This window comes from Mesocricetus auratus, unplaced genomic scaffold, assembly GCF_017639785.1.
Source record: "Mesocricetus auratus isolate SY011 unplaced genomic scaffold, BCM_Maur_2.0 Super-Scaffold_4256, whole genome shotgun sequence".
NCBI classification, from domain to species: Eukaryota; Metazoa; Chordata; class Mammalia; order Rodentia; family Cricetidae; genus Mesocricetus; species Mesocricetus auratus.
In genome coordinates, this window is record NW_024429182.1 from 59,303,870 (window position 1) to 59,321,575 (window position 17,706).

General features: G+C 44.6%; 1 protein-coding gene across 1 annotated transcript; it reads right to left on the reverse strand.

Annotated features, from left to right (window-relative positions):
* Positions 1 to 225: 225 nt before the first annotated feature.
* Positions 226 to 3,590, reverse strand: LOC101844240 (olfactory receptor 13A1). The gene is made up of 2 exons (XM_005064238.3): positions 2,750 to 3,590; positions 226 to 1,266 (listed from the first exon to the last, which is right to left on the reverse strand). Exon 2 carries the CDS (start codon positions 1,153 to 1,155, stop codon positions 226 to 228), a length of 930 nt encoding a protein of 309 aa, XP_005064295.1. The 5' UTR covers positions 1,156 to 1,266; positions 2,750 to 3,590.
* Between the last annotated feature and the right edge of the window lie 14,116 nt (positions 3,591 to 17,706).

The following is a 17,706-nucleotide window of genomic DNA, read 5'->3' on the forward strand; positions in this document are numbered from 1 at the left end:
CCCTACATCAGAGACACCAGCCTATAGATACGCAGCCTGCCCCAAACCTGGATGCCCACACTCACAAAAGGAATGGCCAGTGTCTCCACCAAGAGAGGCACATTACATTTACCTCTGTCTCATTAATTGCTCCTCTGTTCTTTGCCACAGCATCAGATTCTCAGTCATATGTTCCAACTAATTCATCAACAGCTGGATTAATCCATGCCACTTCTTTCTACCTCCTCAACAGACACAAGGAAACACCTTCCTGAGAGCCACTTTGACATCTTTATTCCTCAGAGAGTAAATGAGGGGGTTCAGGGTAGGGCTGACTGCTGTGTACAATAAGGCAACCACCTTGCCATTTTCCAAGGAGGACCCGGAGCCAGGCTGCACATAGGTATAGATGACAGTGGAGTAATACAAGGTGACCACCACCAGGTGGGCAGAGCAGGTGGAGAAGGCACGCCTCTTGCCCTCAGCTGAACGGATGCGCAGGATGCTGGCGATGATGAAACTGTAGGATATCATGGTCAGCAGGAAGTTGACCACACCAAAATAAACATCTGCAATGACAATCATGATGTTGTTGAGGGTGGTTGGGCTGCAAGACAGCAGTAGCAGTGTTGGGATTTCACACAAAAAGTGACGAATTGTGTTGGGGCCACAGAAACTGAGCTGTGCCATCAGGCCAGTGTGCACAGACGTGCTGACTGCGCTGATGAGCCACACACTGCCCGCGAGTAGGACACAGACGGGCCGACTCATCAGCAGGCTGTAGCGCAGTGGGCGGCAGATGGCCACATAGCGGTCATAGGCCATGGCGGTGAGCAGCAGCAGCTCAGCCCCCAGAAACCAGGTTAGGAAGAAAAGCTGGGTCATGCATCCCTTATAAGAGATGTGGCTGCCCTTACCCACCAGACCCTCCAACAGCTTGGGAAGAACCGTGGATGTGCACACAATGTCCAGCAGGGCCAGGTTTGCAAGGAAGAAGTACATGGGCGTGTGAAGACTCGGGCTCAGGCTGATGGCCATGATGATGAGGGTGTTTCCTGCAAGAGCCAGGATATAAAAAAGGAAGAAGAAGGCCAAGAAGAAAGCCTGGAAGCCAGGATCCCCAGAGAATCCCTGCAGGACAAACTCTACCACAGATGTGAAGTTGTTCATTGCCATTTGAGAGTCAGCCACTGGGTACGGTCAAGGACACGCAGGGTGTAGAACAGCCATCATCTCATATAGGGTCTGGCCAGGTGTGACTAGGACTGCTTGTCATCGTTTCTGTTGCTGTAGAAATCACATAATTAAAATGATTACATCATCTCTCAACATAGTACAATAGTCTGAACTCGCCACACAATAGACCCAGAACAGAAGGAAACTGTGCCCGTGGTGGCAGTATCCCTCTGTAGCATCTGATAATGTCCTATGATATCCTGAGACCTGGAGCTTCTATAAGCGCATACACCAGACTGCTAAGGCATACCAAGGGCCAATCTGGACCCCAGCACAGGTGTTTTGGACCTAGAGATGACCAGCCTTAACAAGGAGTGGGGCCAGGCTTCTCAAAGGAAGACTGAAAAACAGTTCTGTAGAAACATGCTTGGATCTGGAGGGGGGTAGAACGTGAAACAGTTACAGCATGACTTACAGTTAGCACAGATAACCCTGGCTCTTGGGGAGTGGAATGGGCATATCTCTGTCCGTAACTGTCCATTTCTTCCTGGCCACCCTAAGCCACTCCTTGTGGGTGATAAACCCTGTGAGGTAAATATACATCACCCCCCTTCCCTGGACCTGGTGGAGGCTTGTGCCTGCCAGAAAAGGTATCAGGCTGTGCCAGGCCTGAAAACACAGCACAAAAGGCATGGACACACTTCAACCCAGGACCCAAATTTCTAGGCTATCACCCCTGCCCAGCCTGTCTTCCTCATGCCTCAAACACCTATCTATCCTTAGTCACCCAGGCCTCTTTAATCATATAAACCTCTCAGGCCAAGAAGCAGGTGGACTGATCAGCATGGGGTAAAGAAGCTCTGCTCTCTCTAGTGTCTCCATGGGACTGAGATGTCCCAGAGCCTTCCTGTACATTCACGAGTGGCCTGTTGACTACAAGGAAATAAAGAACTCACACCCGAGTAAGCCCTGAATAAAGAAGTGTATCCTCTTCCCTGTGAATGCATAGATCAAGGCCTTTCTTCCTGCAGGGGGAGCTTGAGAGCAGGACCTGAGCTTTTGATACCTCCCCCACCTCCTTCCACTGAAGAACCTAGCTACCCAGAGTCTCCAGGGCCAACACTTGTCCCTGAAAGAGCAAAGGTTGGTCTGTCAGCATTCCCTGCAGATGCCTGATGGCTTTGATTAGCACACAGGGCTTTTCGGTTGAGCCCCCAAATCTCCTGTCTATCTGAAGCTCTGGGCCACAGGGGACCCTGAACCCTTAACTCTGCACCAGATTCACAGGAAACCACTATGCCTCTCTGAGATCTAGATCTACCTTAGAGCTAAGCCACAGGGTGAGATTTCTGTTCAACACTGATCAATGGCCCAGACAGGTCCCAAAGCAGGCCTACAGAAGCAAGCACTTAAAGTTGCAAACTAAAACTGTGAAGAAAAGTGATTCTAGTAATGTTTTTTTAAATATTGAAATAGGTCAGGGCAAAACCAAATGTCTTTTGACAATCCCCCTTCCCCCCACAAAACGAAAAGGAAAAAGCAGAGGAGGTGAGTGCCCAAAAGGAAGAAGAGAGTAGAGGAAGAGTCAACTCACATGGAAGGGGAGCTGCTGAGTGCTCATCTAAGCCCAAGATGTCTTCAAGTCGCGGAGAACACGCAGTGTGGTCACATTAGATCCCTGTGTCTCTTTCGTTTGCTGTTGACCTTAAGGTGGGTTCTGCCCCTTGGGGTGGACACTGAGATTGCTAGGGAGTGGCCCTCAGAGAGCAATTACCCACTTTGATGTAAACAGGAGTCCCTGAGGGGCCATAGTCCCCAAACTGTGATACCAGGACCCTAAGGCACAGAGAAAGCAGGCTCCAGAGGCCACACACTCAGCTCTAGGACACTGACCCTTACATTGATTTCCACCCTGGGGATGCCCTCAAAACAGCAGTCATGTATGCTTGATCCCTGTAGGAAGACGTATTTCACATTAAGGTGCAATTCCTAAGCATAGTCTGTGGGTTTAGATTACTTAACTGTATCATCTTGGTGTGACATAGTCCTATCAATAAACCAACACTGATTGGTCCATCTGTATAGAGAGAGTGAGAATGGGCCACCTCCTTGCATTGCATGGAGAGTTCAGTCAATGGGGGGCATCACAGTTGAGGTTGGCCATGAGCGTATGCATCTTTTCATTGTAGTTTCCAAATCCTTCCTTGAGGACAGAATTTGATGTCTGTGGAGATGAAGGTCAGTTCCAATAAACAGGACATCAGTTCCACCATACATGTTCTGTGGCACTGGGTAGAAATGACAAGGCACATGAGCTCTTAGCAGCAGAGTGGCTTTCCTGTAGAGCTAGAAGGCCCACAGCAGGTGGGTGAATCATCTCTTGCAGTCATAGAACAGTGCAGAAAATAACCCATTCAGAATCAGTCATCACAAAAAAATCAAATAAGCTAAAATGATCCAAACTTCGCAAACCAAATGACCACGTGCCACCTTAAGTTCCAAATCCTCCAAAATCCTGAAATTTTGTCAATTTTGGAGTTTGCTCTTATTTATTATTTAAATTAAAAACAATCTTTTAAAAAATGTATTTAAATTAGAAACAAGCCTGCCTCATATGCCAATTCCAGCTCCCTCTCCCTCCCCTACCCCCGCCAGCCCCCCAACCCATCTTCCCTCCGCTCCCCAGGGAGGGTGAGGCACTCCATGGGGGCCCTCCCCCATGTGTCCAGGCCGAGAGCACATCCCTCCATGTGGAATACAAAGTCCATTTGTATGCCAGGAATAAATACTGATCTACTATCCGAGGCCCCATAGATTGCCTAGGCCTCCTCACTGACATCCACAAACCACAGGTCTGGATCAGACCCACGCTGGCCTCTTAGCCATATCTGGGGTCCATGAACTCCCTTTTGTTCAGGTCAGCTGCTTATGTGGGCTTCACCAGCCTGGTCTTGACCCCCTTGCCCATCACTCCTCCTTCTCTGCAACTGGGTTCCTGGAGTTCAGTTCAGTGTTTAGCTGTGGGCATCTGCCTCTGCTTCCATCAGCCACTGGAAAAAGACTCTAGGGTGGCATATAATGTAGTTATCAATCTCATTGTAGGGGAAGGGGATTTATATGCACATTCTTAATCCTTCACAAAACTTCACCTACTTAACAGCAAACACAACAGTCTCAGCACAACTCAAGATTTGAGCAATTGCTGATGTCATCAGAGAGGTCTTCATTGTTAGTTGATGGGAACAGATGTAGACATCCACAGCCAAATATTAGGCAGAGACTGAGCCCAAACTGGAGATCTCCATCAGGTCCCTCCCTTTGGGTCTCAGGGAACCCCAAGGATGAGGGGGAGGAAGAACTGTAGGAACCAGGGGGAGACAAAAACACCAGGAGAGCATGGCTCACAGGATGAACTAAGCAGAGCTCATAGGGGCTCATGGAGACTGAAGCAATCATGGGTCCTGCACGGATTTGCACTCGGTCCTCTGCATGTGTTACAGTTGTTAGCTTGGCTTTTTTTGTGTGACTCCTAACAGTAGGAGTGGGGGCTGCTCTTGAGACCCCTTTTCTCCTACTGGATTGCTTTGCCAAGCTTTGATATGGGGGTTTGTGCCTAGTCTTACTGTATTTTGTTAGCCATGTTTGACTGACATCCCTGGAAATCATTCTAAAGGGAAACAGGAGTGGATCTAGGGGAGAGGTATTGGAGGTATTGGAAGGAGTGAAGGGGGGGGGGGAGGAACTACAGTTGGGATGTATTAAAAAAAAATAAGAAAAAATAAATAAATTATAAAAATGTAAGGCATGATACGAGTTTCAACTACATCTGATCTTTCTAGTCAATTTTCCATAAAGGGACAATACTGGGTTATAAAGCTAATAAGCAGTTAAAGGCTCTCACAACACTGGCAGAAGGAAATCTCATGTTCCAAAACAAGTGACTGTGTTTGTACCACATAAGCATCAAAACTGGGGCTAATCAGTTAATAAGAAACTGATGGGCATCTGCCCCTCATTGACCTGGAGCAGAAGTCATCCCCAGAGCAGGGCATCCAGGCAGTCCAGCAATGAGGTGTGGCAATGTGGCCACGGACCTAGCAACTGCACATGATGGGGACTCTGTTACATCCGTGGAAAAAGTCTTGGTGGTTGGTCTGCTGTGACGGTCACACTCAGTGGAGGTCATTAACAGGTACAAAACAAGCAGCAGGCCTATAGAGTCAGTAACTTGAGTGGGATGGATAGCCCTGCATCTGGTTTGTCCTCTGCCCCTTGAAACTGGCCCACCCACTCCATCTCAGGAATGGCAGCACAGAATACAGGAAGCTTTGACTCTTGAAGATGAGAAGGCACAACAGGCCATGTTTTTATTTCTATTTCAGAGGCAACTGTAAGGCTGTCTCCTATCCCACCACACACAGGAGAGAGGGCTCAGAAGACGGCCAAGGGGAAGCAGGTCACATTCAATGGGCCTCTGCAGAACACACAGCAGCAGCATGTCCTTATCCATAACACATCCAGTACACTAAAACGACTGGTGTTACACACAGCATGTGTGTAGGAGTCCCTGCTGGTCACCCTCTGGGTCATGGGAGTATGAACATTCATCATGGAGTCAGGTAGGTCTCTCTGGGCTACATCTGAGGAGAACTGTGTTTGGAAAGTCTGGGTGGCTGCCTTCTCACGTGAATTGAATAAGAACTGATCTGAAGACAACCTTGAACCCTCCTTGTTCAGTGGGACAGGATAGTCAAGTGTTGGCTTTTCCCTTTGCTCGTGGTATGCAGGAGTTCCACTTGTTGATGTCCTGGAGCTGCCAAGGGGCTGGCGCACATGGGGCTATTCAGTGCCAGGTTTCAATCACTGGGGTCCAATTTGTTCTCTCTGTATTTGATGCTTTCCCATGCAGCAGTTTGGACATAAAGAACTCCTGGGACCCCACTTAGTTATGATCTCTGAAGACAAATGTGTTAATATTTTCAACACACCTATGTAAATCTGGTTGCATGCGCTAAGCTTACTCCACAGCTCCAGAGAGACAGGCATCAGATTCTGACAGCAATCCCACATCCATGCACGGCTCCAGTGGCCATCCTGTTTTACAGCTTTACTGGAATTTCCAAAGCAGGGATATCCCCCTTGTGTGCCGCTCCAATGGCTTGTCTACCTGTCTCATTTCATTGGCCTGGGAGGCTGGCTCACATGGGCAAAATCCTGAACTCCCTCCCAAGGACCCCTCTCTGGAGAAGTCCTTGTTTCTTCCTCTGGGTCCAGCCAGACTCCACTCAGCCCAGGTGCTCTCTGTGACTCTAGTTGTGGACTTGTTTTGTTCCTGTCTTTTTTTTTTCATTTTTCAAGACAGGGTCATACTGTGTAGTTCAGGTTGACCTTTAACTCCAGATCCTCTTTCCTTAGCCTCTGAAGTGCTGGGAGCATAGGTGTGTTCCACTGTACCTGACTTACCCACAAATTTGTGTTTGCTGGAAGCGAAGGAAAACATCAACAAAGATATCAGAAGAGTAAGTGTGTTATAAAATCACAGTGCAGTGCAAGTGTTTGTCTGGTTCATGCTATCATCTACTCCTAAGTATGCCATTGTTGTTCTGGCTTTCCACCCATGAACTGTGCTAGCCTCAGCATCCTGCCTTCTCTGGCCTGAACATCCAGCAAGAGCACCCTGCCTATAACAGAGTAAAACTAACCCTCCCTCTTTCATGTGCATCACTGAGGCCAACATTTTTGATAGAGCTTCTAGGAAAACAAAAACCCAAATGCCGCTTCAGGAGAGTTACTTAAAGGCTAGGAGTGTCAAATGCAATCTCAGACTCTAGAGGAAGCAGGTCTTTGCTGACCTGGGACCAGGCAGGGACAGATGGTGTATTGATGTGAGTGACAAATGACTCCATAAGCTTAGGTATTTGAACATTTGGTTGCCAGCTAACGCCACTGTTTGGGGAGGCTTAGGATGTGTAGCCCTGCTGGTGGGAGTACATGACTGAAGGCAAGCATTGAGAGCTTTATAGCCTTGCTGCACTGTAGATGGAATTTTTATACTGTACCTCCACTTTGTGCTCATGGTTAACGATGTAATCTCTCAGCTTTCTGTTCCGGCCACTTGCTGCCATTACTGCTCCTTGAGGCTGTGCATTCCTACTAGGATGGACTCTTACCCTTCTGAAATGGTAAGCCCCAAACAGACTCGTCTTTAAACTGCCTTGGACATGGTATTTTATCACAACAACAGAAGAGTAACTAATTCAGATGGGGAGGACCCTCATCACCGGAGAATGGAGCAGCAGTGGCCTAGACACCACTTGATATAAAACCAGACCCCAACAATGTTCCCCATTGACTCACCCTGCCTCCACAGAATGCAGCAATGCTCCCCTGTGGCTCAGCCTCACCTATGGAGCCCTCTTCACTGTGACTTTTCCCTTGACATATCAGCAAACATTTCCCGTTACAATGTATGGAACTCATCCTGTTGGTCCAGGAGCATCTCTGACCACTAACCATGAAGTGTTCTGAGTACTCTGAGTCACCACTCCTTCCATTAACACAAGTAATTCTTACTCAGAGCCATAGTGACTGATATGGTATAGCTGTCTCATCCTAGATTCAAACATTCCATCTTGCAAGAAACTGCTTAAGTCCAAAAGATGAGAAGGAAATCAAAATAGCTTCAGTAAGTCCTTGCAACTAGTCACATGCACTGGGCTCCTCCCATCCAAGAATAAACAAAGGCTGATGAGAGTCACTCTGAGACAAGCCAAGCTGCAAAGAAGATTCTGAGACCAGAATAGCTGCCTGGAAGAGGTTTAGACCAACTGAGTCCCATGGAAAGGACACTCCCCAACCTGCTGAGCTGCCTGCAGGCTGTGCAAAGTGTTCTAGGTCCCCAGCTTTGTGAACTGTCACCCATGCTGGGATGAGCTTTGCTGTCTGGGAAAAATTTCTGCTCCTCTAAGTAACTCCTCTCCCATACTCCTGTAAGTAACCCTAATACATGACATAAGATTGGTTGATTGATTGATTGATTGATAAGTAGATGATAAATAGAAGATAGGCAGATAGATAGATAATAGACAGTAAAAACAGATTTTTTTAAAAAGCCATTAACATAAAATGAGAACACATCTGGAAAAGGTGACATAAGGGAAGATTTGGTGACAGAATAATAAGCTAGCTTCCAAAGATTTCTCCCAACACTATCTCACTCTGTTCCATGGAAAAGCAAACTAATACCAATGAGAAATCAGTATACATGCATAAGAGCAACTGCCTTGAGGAAGACTGATGCATACAACACTGATGAGGATGTAAACCAAGGAAGCATGTAGTCTCTGCTAGACACAGAAGAGATGGTGTCACTGTGGAGTGTGACACAGCATTCTGTATGAAACCAACTACTATCGCCACAGTGTCCATGCACAAAGGAAATTTTGAAACTTGCCCTAAAAATATTTGCATGTTTATTATAGAGCTATAGCCCTGAAAACAGCTTGGTATTGGCACAAAAATAGACAGGTAGACCAATGAAATCAAATTGAAAACCCTGCTATTTACCCACACACCTATGAACACCTGATTTTTGACAAACAAGCTAAAATTATACAATGGGAAAAAAGAAAGTATCTTCAACAAATAGAGCTAGCAGAACTGGATGCTGGCATGTAGAAGACTGCAGATAGATCCATGTCTATCACCATGCACAAAGCTTAAATCCAAATGGATTAAAGACCTCAACATAAATCCAGCCACACTGAACCTCTTAGAAGAGAAGGTAGGTGGTACCCTCAAACAAATTGGTACATGAGACAGCTTCCTGAACATACCACCAGTAGCACAGACACTGAGATTGACAATTAAGAAATGGAACTGCCTGAAACTGAGAAGCTTTTGTAAGTCAAAGGATTCAGTCAACAACACAAAATTGCAAGTCCCACATTTGACAGAGGGATGATCTCCAACATATACAAAGAACTCAAGAAGCTAGTCACCAAAACACCAAATAATCCAATTAAAATGTGTGGTGCAGAACTAAATAGAGAATTCTCAACACAGGAATCTAAAATGTCTGAGAGACACTTAAGAAAGTGCTCAATATCCTTAGCCATGAGGGAAATGCTAATCAAGACAACTCTGAGATACCATCTTACTCCTGTCAGAATGGCTAAAATCAAAAACATCAATGACAATTTATGCTGGAGAGGATGTGGAGAAATGGGAACACTCTTCCACTGTTGGTGGGAGTGCCAACTTGTATAGCCACTTTGGAAATCAGTATGGCGGTTCCTCAGGAAAATGGGAATCAGTCTACCACAAGATCCAGCAATCCCACTCTTAGGCATATACCCAATTATATGCATTCATACAACAAGGACATATTCAACCATGTTCATAGCAGCACTATTTGTACTAACCAGAACCTGGAAGCAGCCTAGATGCCCCTCAACTGAAGAATGGATAGAGAAAATGTGGTACATATACACAATGGAGTACTACTCAGTGGGAAAAAAGAATGGAATCTTGAAATTCACAGGCAAATGGATTGAACTAGAAGAAACCATCCTGAGCAAGGTAACCCAGTCACAAAAAGACAAAAATGGTATGTACTCAAGCATAGATGAAGTTTAGATACAGCAAAAGAGTACCAGCCTACAATCCACACCACTAGAGAAGTTAGAAAATAAGGAGGACCCTAAGAGAGACAGACAGACATTGACCCCCAGAGAAGGGGAAAGGGACAAGATCTCCTGAGCGAATTGGGAGCATGGGGGAGGGGAGAGGGAGTTAGAATAAAGAGAAGGGGAGAAGAGGAGGGGAGAAGAGGGCAGGAGAGAGCATGAAGATCCAGTCAGGGGAAGAATAGAGGAGAGCAAGAAAAGAGATACCATAATAGAGGGAGCTGATATAGGTTTAAAGAGAAATCTGGCACTAGGAAAACTTACAGAGATCTACAAGGTTAACCCAAACTAACAACCTAAGCAATAGTTGAGAGGCTACCTTACATACCCTTCTCCAATAATGAGATTGATGACTACCTTATATGCCATCATAGAACCTTCCTTCATCCAGTAGCTGATGGAAGCAGAAGTAGACACCCACAATTAAACACTGAGCTGAACTCTGGAATCCAGTTGCAGAGAGGGAGGAGTGATTAGTAAAGAGGTCAAGACCAGGCTGGAGAAACCCACAGAAACAGCTGACCTGAACAAGGGGGAGCACACGAACCCCAGACTGATAGCTGGGAAACCAGCATAGGACTCTTCCAGACACCCTGAATGAGGATGTCAGTTTGGAGGTCTGATTAATCTATGAGGCCTCTGGTTGTGGACCAGTATTTATCTCTAATATATGAATGAACTTTGGGAGCCCAATCCACACACTGGGGAGGGTCTAGGTCCTGCTCCAAATGATATGACAGACTTTGAAGATCCCCCATTGAAGGCCTCATCCTCCCTGAGGAGCAGAAGGCAGATGGGATAGGGGGTCAGTGGGCAACAGAGGAGGATGGGAGGGAGAGAGAACTGGAATTGACATGTAAAAGAAGTTTGTTTCTAACTTAAATTTAAAAAGGGGGGAAAGTATTTGCATGATAGTGTTCTGAGCAGCTTCATCCATGACACCCCCAGAGAGCTACCCAGCTGTCTTTCAGAAAGAGCAAAAAAGCAAAAGGGGGCACAGAGCAGAGCCCAGCAATGTAAATAAGCAGAAAAAAGACACACTACAATGAGGCTCCACAAGACCATGCTAAGTGAGTGAAGTCTTACACATAATACATACATGTTACCCCTTACCTCGTATAGCTGCAGTTACAAGGGGAAGGGTAGTAAGGGACAGAAGTAAACCTTCTGGGATAGGTGCAATATTCTCAGTTGTATGGTGATTTATTTGCACTAAAAAGCTTCAAACTTTTGTCAAATTCAGGGAATATATGCATAAGAGGTTGATATATGTCACTCACATGTCTAAAGAAAAGGCAAGCACTGAATTGTAGCAAGTAACTGCTGAAGACTGCAGGAGGAAGTCACTCATGCCAAAATGCACTTTGAAGTGCATGCAGAAATAATCCCCTTCTTCATCTGCAAACCCACCAGCCTAGCTCTAGATCTGACGCTCGGCCCACAAAACCCCTTTGTACGTGAGCAACCTTTTTCTGGCAAGTAATTTTTCCCTTTGCTTTTCTTTCCCCAACTCATCACCATCTGAAAATCCACAAGCTTGTTTCAAGACCTGTGTCTCTGACCCTCATCATTCTTTTTTCCCTCTCCAGTTTTTTTTGTTTTCATTTTTATTAAAAATATACTTTTTTCATACAATATATTCTAATGATGGTTCCCCTCCTTCCACTCCTCCCAGTTCCTCCTCTTCTCCCATCTAGATCCATATCCTTTCTGTATTTCATTAGAAAACAGTCACCTTAGGAATAATAAAAATACAATACAATAAGATAAATAAAAAACAAATGAGAATATGAAAAGACTACAAAATAAGAAAAAGAGCCCAAGAAAAAGCACAAGAAAACCATATAGACACAGACACACACATGTAGTGATATATTATGTATGATTTATTAAAGCTTGCCTGAGGATTCAGAAAGCAAAGTCACCACAAGCCATAGAAGCCAGGCACACACCAGCAGCCAGAAGCTAGGAGGTGCTGGTACACACCTTTAATCCTAGGACTCAGGATTAAGAGATAGACAGATCTCTGTGAATCTAAAGTCACCCAGATCTACACAACAGTGAATCTGTCTAAAAGAGAATTATAGCTCACACCTTTAATCCCAACATTAGCGCAGTATATAAGACAGAAGCAAGGTCTTAGAGAGGCATTTGTTCTCCAGCCACACTGAGGAGAGGCAGCAGTTTGAGATTTGGTGAAGAGCTCCTGCATGGATCAGCCCTTTCAGTCTGAACTAGAGGTGAGAGCTAGTGGCCGGCTCCTTTGTTTTTCTGATATTCAGCTTGAAACCCAATATCGGTGTCCGGGTCTTTCATTTTCCGTGTTGAACACGCACATAAGAATCCCATAAAAACCCAAAACTGGAAGCCATGATATATATATAGACTATCTGTGAGGTTAAAACAAACAAACAACAAAACCCAAACAAACAAAAATACCCCGACTTAGTATTATGAGATACTGAACCTCCAAAGATGCCATTGAGTTTGTTTTGTGTTGGCCATCTACTGCTGGGCATGAGACCTACCCATGTGCCTTGTTTTTCTAGTCAGACTCCCCCTGGAGAAAACTAATTTTCCATTTGAAAGTTGCTATCGACTGGAGACAGCTTCTGTGTTAATGATGGGAAATGTGTCCACTTCTCTTTTCAGCTCTAGGACTCCATCTGGTGCAGACCCATGCAGACCTGTCCTGTGCATGCTGCCTCAGTTTCTGAGTGTGTAGGTATGCCAGCCATGTTGTATCAAGAAGGCTTTGATTTCTCCATTCCCTCTGGCTCTTAGACTTTTGCCACCTCCTCTTCCACAGTTCCCTGAGCCTTAAGGAGAGGGATATGATGGAGACATCCTTTTTAGGGCCAGGTGTTCCAAAGGCTCTTACTCTCTACATATTGTCTGGCTGTAGGTCTCTGTATTTGTCCCATCTACTACAGTAGGAAACTTGTATGATGATGGTTGAGCAAGCCACTTACCTATGAGTATATTAGAATATTGTTAGGAGTCAACTTATTGCTACATTCCTTCAGAAAAATAGTAGTATTAAATTTTCCCTTGGACCCTTGGCCACCCAAGTGGCCTTGGATAAGTGTTTCATCTCATGGAGTGGACCTTAACTCAAATCAGATATTGTCTGGTTGCTCCCACAAGCTTTTTGCTGTTATTGCACCAGCGTATCTTAGAGGGAGGTCACTCTTGTAGATCCAAGGATTTGTAGATGGGTTGGTATTCACCTTTCTCCATTGGTAGTGTGCAGTGTACCTTCAAAAAGCATGAATACTTGCCCATAGGGGTTAAGGCTCTAAGTAGGCACCAGTCATGAATAAAAATGACCCAAATAGGCTCATATATTTGAATGCTTAGTCACTGGGGAGTGGCGCTATTTGAGAAGGATTAGGAGGTAAGAACTTGTTGGAATAGGTGTGGCCTTGTTGAAAGAAATGTGCCACTGGAGATGGGTTTTGAGGTTTCAAAAATCCCACACCAGGCCCAGTGTTTCTTCCTCTCTGCCTACTGCCTATGGATCAGGATTTAGCTCTCAGCTGTTGCTATAGCACTTTCCATGCTGTCATGCTCCCTATCATGACAATAGACTAAGCCTCTGAAACTGTAAATGCCTTGGTCATGATGTCTATTCACAGCGATAAACACCCTAACTTAGTCACCTGGTACTGGAAACCTAGCCAACTTCTTGGGGCTAGTGAAATCATGAATCTTAGAGAAGAATCTGCTACCACTCGCTTGCTAGACCAGATAATTCCCTACTATATCCAAATTCATATTCTCATACCAACAGATAAGTGTAATTATGGAGGGGGAAAAAACCAATGAATATTCTAATGTATTTTAAAAGCTTGAAATGCATACAGATCAACAATCCAAGAGTTGGGGAAATGATTTTAGTGGGATTTTAAAAATACTTAGAACTGAATGTTGAGGTAATTCTCTGTATCAGAACATACAGGATTCCATGAAAACATTCTGAGTGCAGCTCGCTGCTTTGAAACTGCTATGGAAAGTAACTGCCGAAAATAAGGGAATGAACTGAAGTTTTAATTGAAAAAGGAACTACAATAAACCACACAAAATATAAGTGATAGAAAAGAAAAGAGTTTAAGTCAAGAATGTAAAAGTATGAACCTTCAATTTGGAGGATTCACACACAAATCCTTAGCAAGATTGATGAGAAAAAAAGTTAAGAACTGACACAGAAGAGAGTGCCATGACTCACTTCAAGCTGAGACTGAATGACTAACGTTCTAGATAAATAGAACCCTGAGTGACTGTGCACTCACCAAGGAAAGTAAAGCTTTGTCTCAATTTTTACCTCAAAATTAGCAGCAGTCCACACTATTTTACAGGTGATCTTTCCAAATTTTAAAATTTCTTGTGAGATGGGTTTTTTTATTGAAAGAAAGTTTATTCGACAATAAATTCTGATTCCACTTTCTCTACTCCCCACTGACCCAACTCCACACCCTTTCTCTTTTTTCCTTTAAAAAGCAAATAAGCAAAAAAAGAAAAACCAGAAACACCCCCAAAAGCCCCCACAAAAATAGCAAGCAAAAAGACCAGTAAGAAAAAAAAAGTCCAAAGAAAGCAATATGAGGCCAAAAAAAGTCTGTAATGATACCACTGAGTTCATTTTGTGTTGATTAACAACGCCTGGGGTGTGGGGCCCACCATAAAGTGTGATTAGTATACCAGAGAGGATTAATCACAGACAGTTTCTTGGTTAAGAGTGGCAGCCCTTGTCCACTTCCTCACCTCAGCAATAGGATCCCATCTGTCTTGACCTGTGTGTGAGCTTCAGCCTGCTGTGTCTAGAAAGCAATGTTCCCTGGAGCCGTCCATCACTTCCGGCTCTTACAAACTGAGAATGTAAGTTGACTGTGATAACTCTATTGTGATACCGCAGATAAATTTTGTCTTGCTGTGGAAATTGGCAGTAACTGTAAGGGCAAACTTAAGAATAACAGTTCCAGGAAGAAAAGCAACTCAAGGATGTGGACTCTTGGCAAATATTTTTGTAATCTTTTGTAACTATCTGCTTGACTTGTAGTAGTAGGTAAAGAATCCTGGGGCTCTCCAGCCAGGATGTGGTTTTCTCACTTAAATATGGACCCTGATCAGAAGGGCTGTGGACTAGTCTCGGCCCTGATTACCGAGGTGTAGTCACTAGCTGGCTGGATTAAATATTTTCAATTGGCTCTTAGACTGTGTCTGCGTGGTCTTCTCTGCTGGGAGTCTCAAAAGAAAACTTTCCACCTCCTGTTCAACATAGCTCCCTGTGCACTGAGGGCAGGGGTCTGATTAAGGCATCCCATTTAGGACTGAGTGTTCCACAGTCTCTCATTCTCTGCACATTGCAGTGGTGGGTCTCTGTGTTAGTTCCCATTTATGGCAAGAGGGTGCTTCATTTATGATGTCTGTGCAAGACACTTACTGTGAGTACAGTAGAATGTCCATAGGAGTCACTTTATTGTTAGGTTCCTGTACTTGATTTTTGTTTGTTTGTTTGTTTGTTTGTTTTTACACACTTTGGGGACCTGCTACCCAGCTCCCAAATAAATACCTGGAGACTTATTCTTTCTTATGAATGCCTGGCCTTAGCTTGGCTTTTTCCTAGCCAGCTATTCTTAAATTATTCTGTATACCTTTTGCATCTGGGCCATTACCTTTATCTATTCTATATAGCTCCCTTGACTTCTTACTCTATGGCTGGGTGGGTGGCCCCTGGTGTCCTCCTCTCCTTCCCTTTTTCTCGTTCCTCCCTCTTCTTTCCTTCTCTTTATTTATTCTCTCTGCCTACCAGCCACACCTATCCCTCTCCTGCCTAGCTATTGACTGCTCGGCTCTTTATTAGACCTCTTTTAGTCAGGCAAAGTAACACAGATTCACAGAGTTAAACAAATGCAACATAAAAAAATGCAACACATCTTTGCATCATCAAACAAATGTTCCACAGCATAAAAGAGTGTAACATATTTTTTAATAAAGAAAAATCTCTTTAATGAAGGTATGCATCCATCTCTAGCTAATGCTCAAAGTGGAGTCAGCTTAAACATACTTGCATTCCACATATGCCATCATCCTTAAGTGTCTTTTAGGTTCATGCTCCAGGAGTGTAACATATCTTTAATATTCCACAACAGTTTCCTTTAGCAGAACAATTGTATTTGGTTTTCCCCTAGTCTCTTGGCCTATCTAGTCTCAGGTTCTTTCAATTGCTGTGAGGAACTGCGATGGAATTTTGAGGGAGATTTTATTCAATCAATTGTTTTTGGTAGGGTGACCATTTTCACAACAGTGGGTATGAGCAATCTTCAGTTTCTTTCTTCAGTGTCCTTTATTATACAAGTCTTTCACTTACTTGGCTAGAGTTATCCAAAGATATTTCCTTCCTTCCTTTCTTTTTCAAGGCAATTATGAAAGGAACTATGTCTCAGTCACTGCTCTATTGCTGTGACCAGACATATCATAAACAAGACAACTCTTTTTTAATAAAAATTCTTTGGATTTATTTATAGTTTAAAATATTATTAATTAAATTTATTTACTTATTTTACATGTTGACCACAGTTTTCCCTCCCTCTTATCCTCCCATTCCCTCCCATATATTCTCTCTGCACCCCCCCATCCACTCCTCCTCTGTTTCTGTTCAGAAAGGGCAGGCCTCCCATGGGTACCAACAAAGCACGGCCTATCAAGTCAAGGTAGGACTAAGCACCCCCCCCCTCGTATTTAGGCTGGGCAAGGCAACCCAGTATGAGGAATGAGTTCCCAAAAGCCAGGCAAAGCATTAGGGACAGCCCCTGCTCCCACTGTCAGGAGTCCACAATAGACCAAACTACACAACTGTCACATATATGTAAAGGGTCTAGGTGTAAGTCCCATGCAGGCTCCCTGGCTGTCTGTTCAGATTCTGTGAACTTCTATGAGTTCAGGTTAGTTGTTTCTATAGGTTTTCTTGTGATGCCCTTGACCCCCAGGTGCCCTCACCAGCAGGGCACAATGGGGGTTGAGCCCACGGGAACCTGGAATGACAGGACAAGAGATAAGAGTAGTTGACAGCAAGACAACATGGCTGATCAAGCTGCATTTAATGAGAATTTTGTACAGGCTTAAATAGGGGAAATGAGGTAGGGGGATAGGGCAAAGGAATGCAGGACAATGAGGGAGGGCTCGTTGCCTTGTAATCAGTCCGAGGAGTGTTCTTGGTCATGTACCAAAGAGTGTTCTTGGTCATGTACCAAAGAGTGTTCTTGGTCAGGTACCAAAGAGTGTTCTTGGTCAAGTACCAAGGAATGCTTTCGGTCACATACTGAGGGTTGTTGATAGTTGCAGACCACCACCAAGGCTGAGCAGCAGGAATCAAGGTGTTAATAGGGTAGAGGTCACCAGGTGAGACCTGAATAGCCTAATTGCAGGGAGGAGGGTTATTAAGTAATCTAACTGCAGATTGCTATCAGCTATTCCTGTAAGCCCATGTTCTTCTATCAGGAGGTCACTCAGCTTCCACAGGATATTCTTTCTCTAAGCTGTCTTCCTGTGAGGGAAGGCTGAATGGGCTGTTTGCATAGGCTCTTGTCAGCCTTTAAAGTTTCTATAACGATTGCTCCTGGCACCCTGGCTCTTACAATTCCAAGGCAACTCTATGAAAAAATCAAAAGCATTTAATTGGACGCTCGCTTACAGTTTCAGAGGGTTAGTGCATTATCATCATGGTAGGGAGCATGGTGGCATGCAGGCAGGTGCTGGAGCAGTAGCTGAGAGTTGCATTCTGATCTGCAGGCAGCCAGAGTGACTCTTGACATGGACTTAAGATCAAAGCCCACTTCCAGTGACACATATCCTCTAACAAGGC

What these genes read in the sequence shown, in the direction of transcription:
- LOC101844240 (XM_005064238.3), bottom strand. Translation starts at nt 1,155, where the DNA reads ATGGCAATGAACAACTTCACATCTGTGGTAGAGTTTGTCCTGCAGGGA.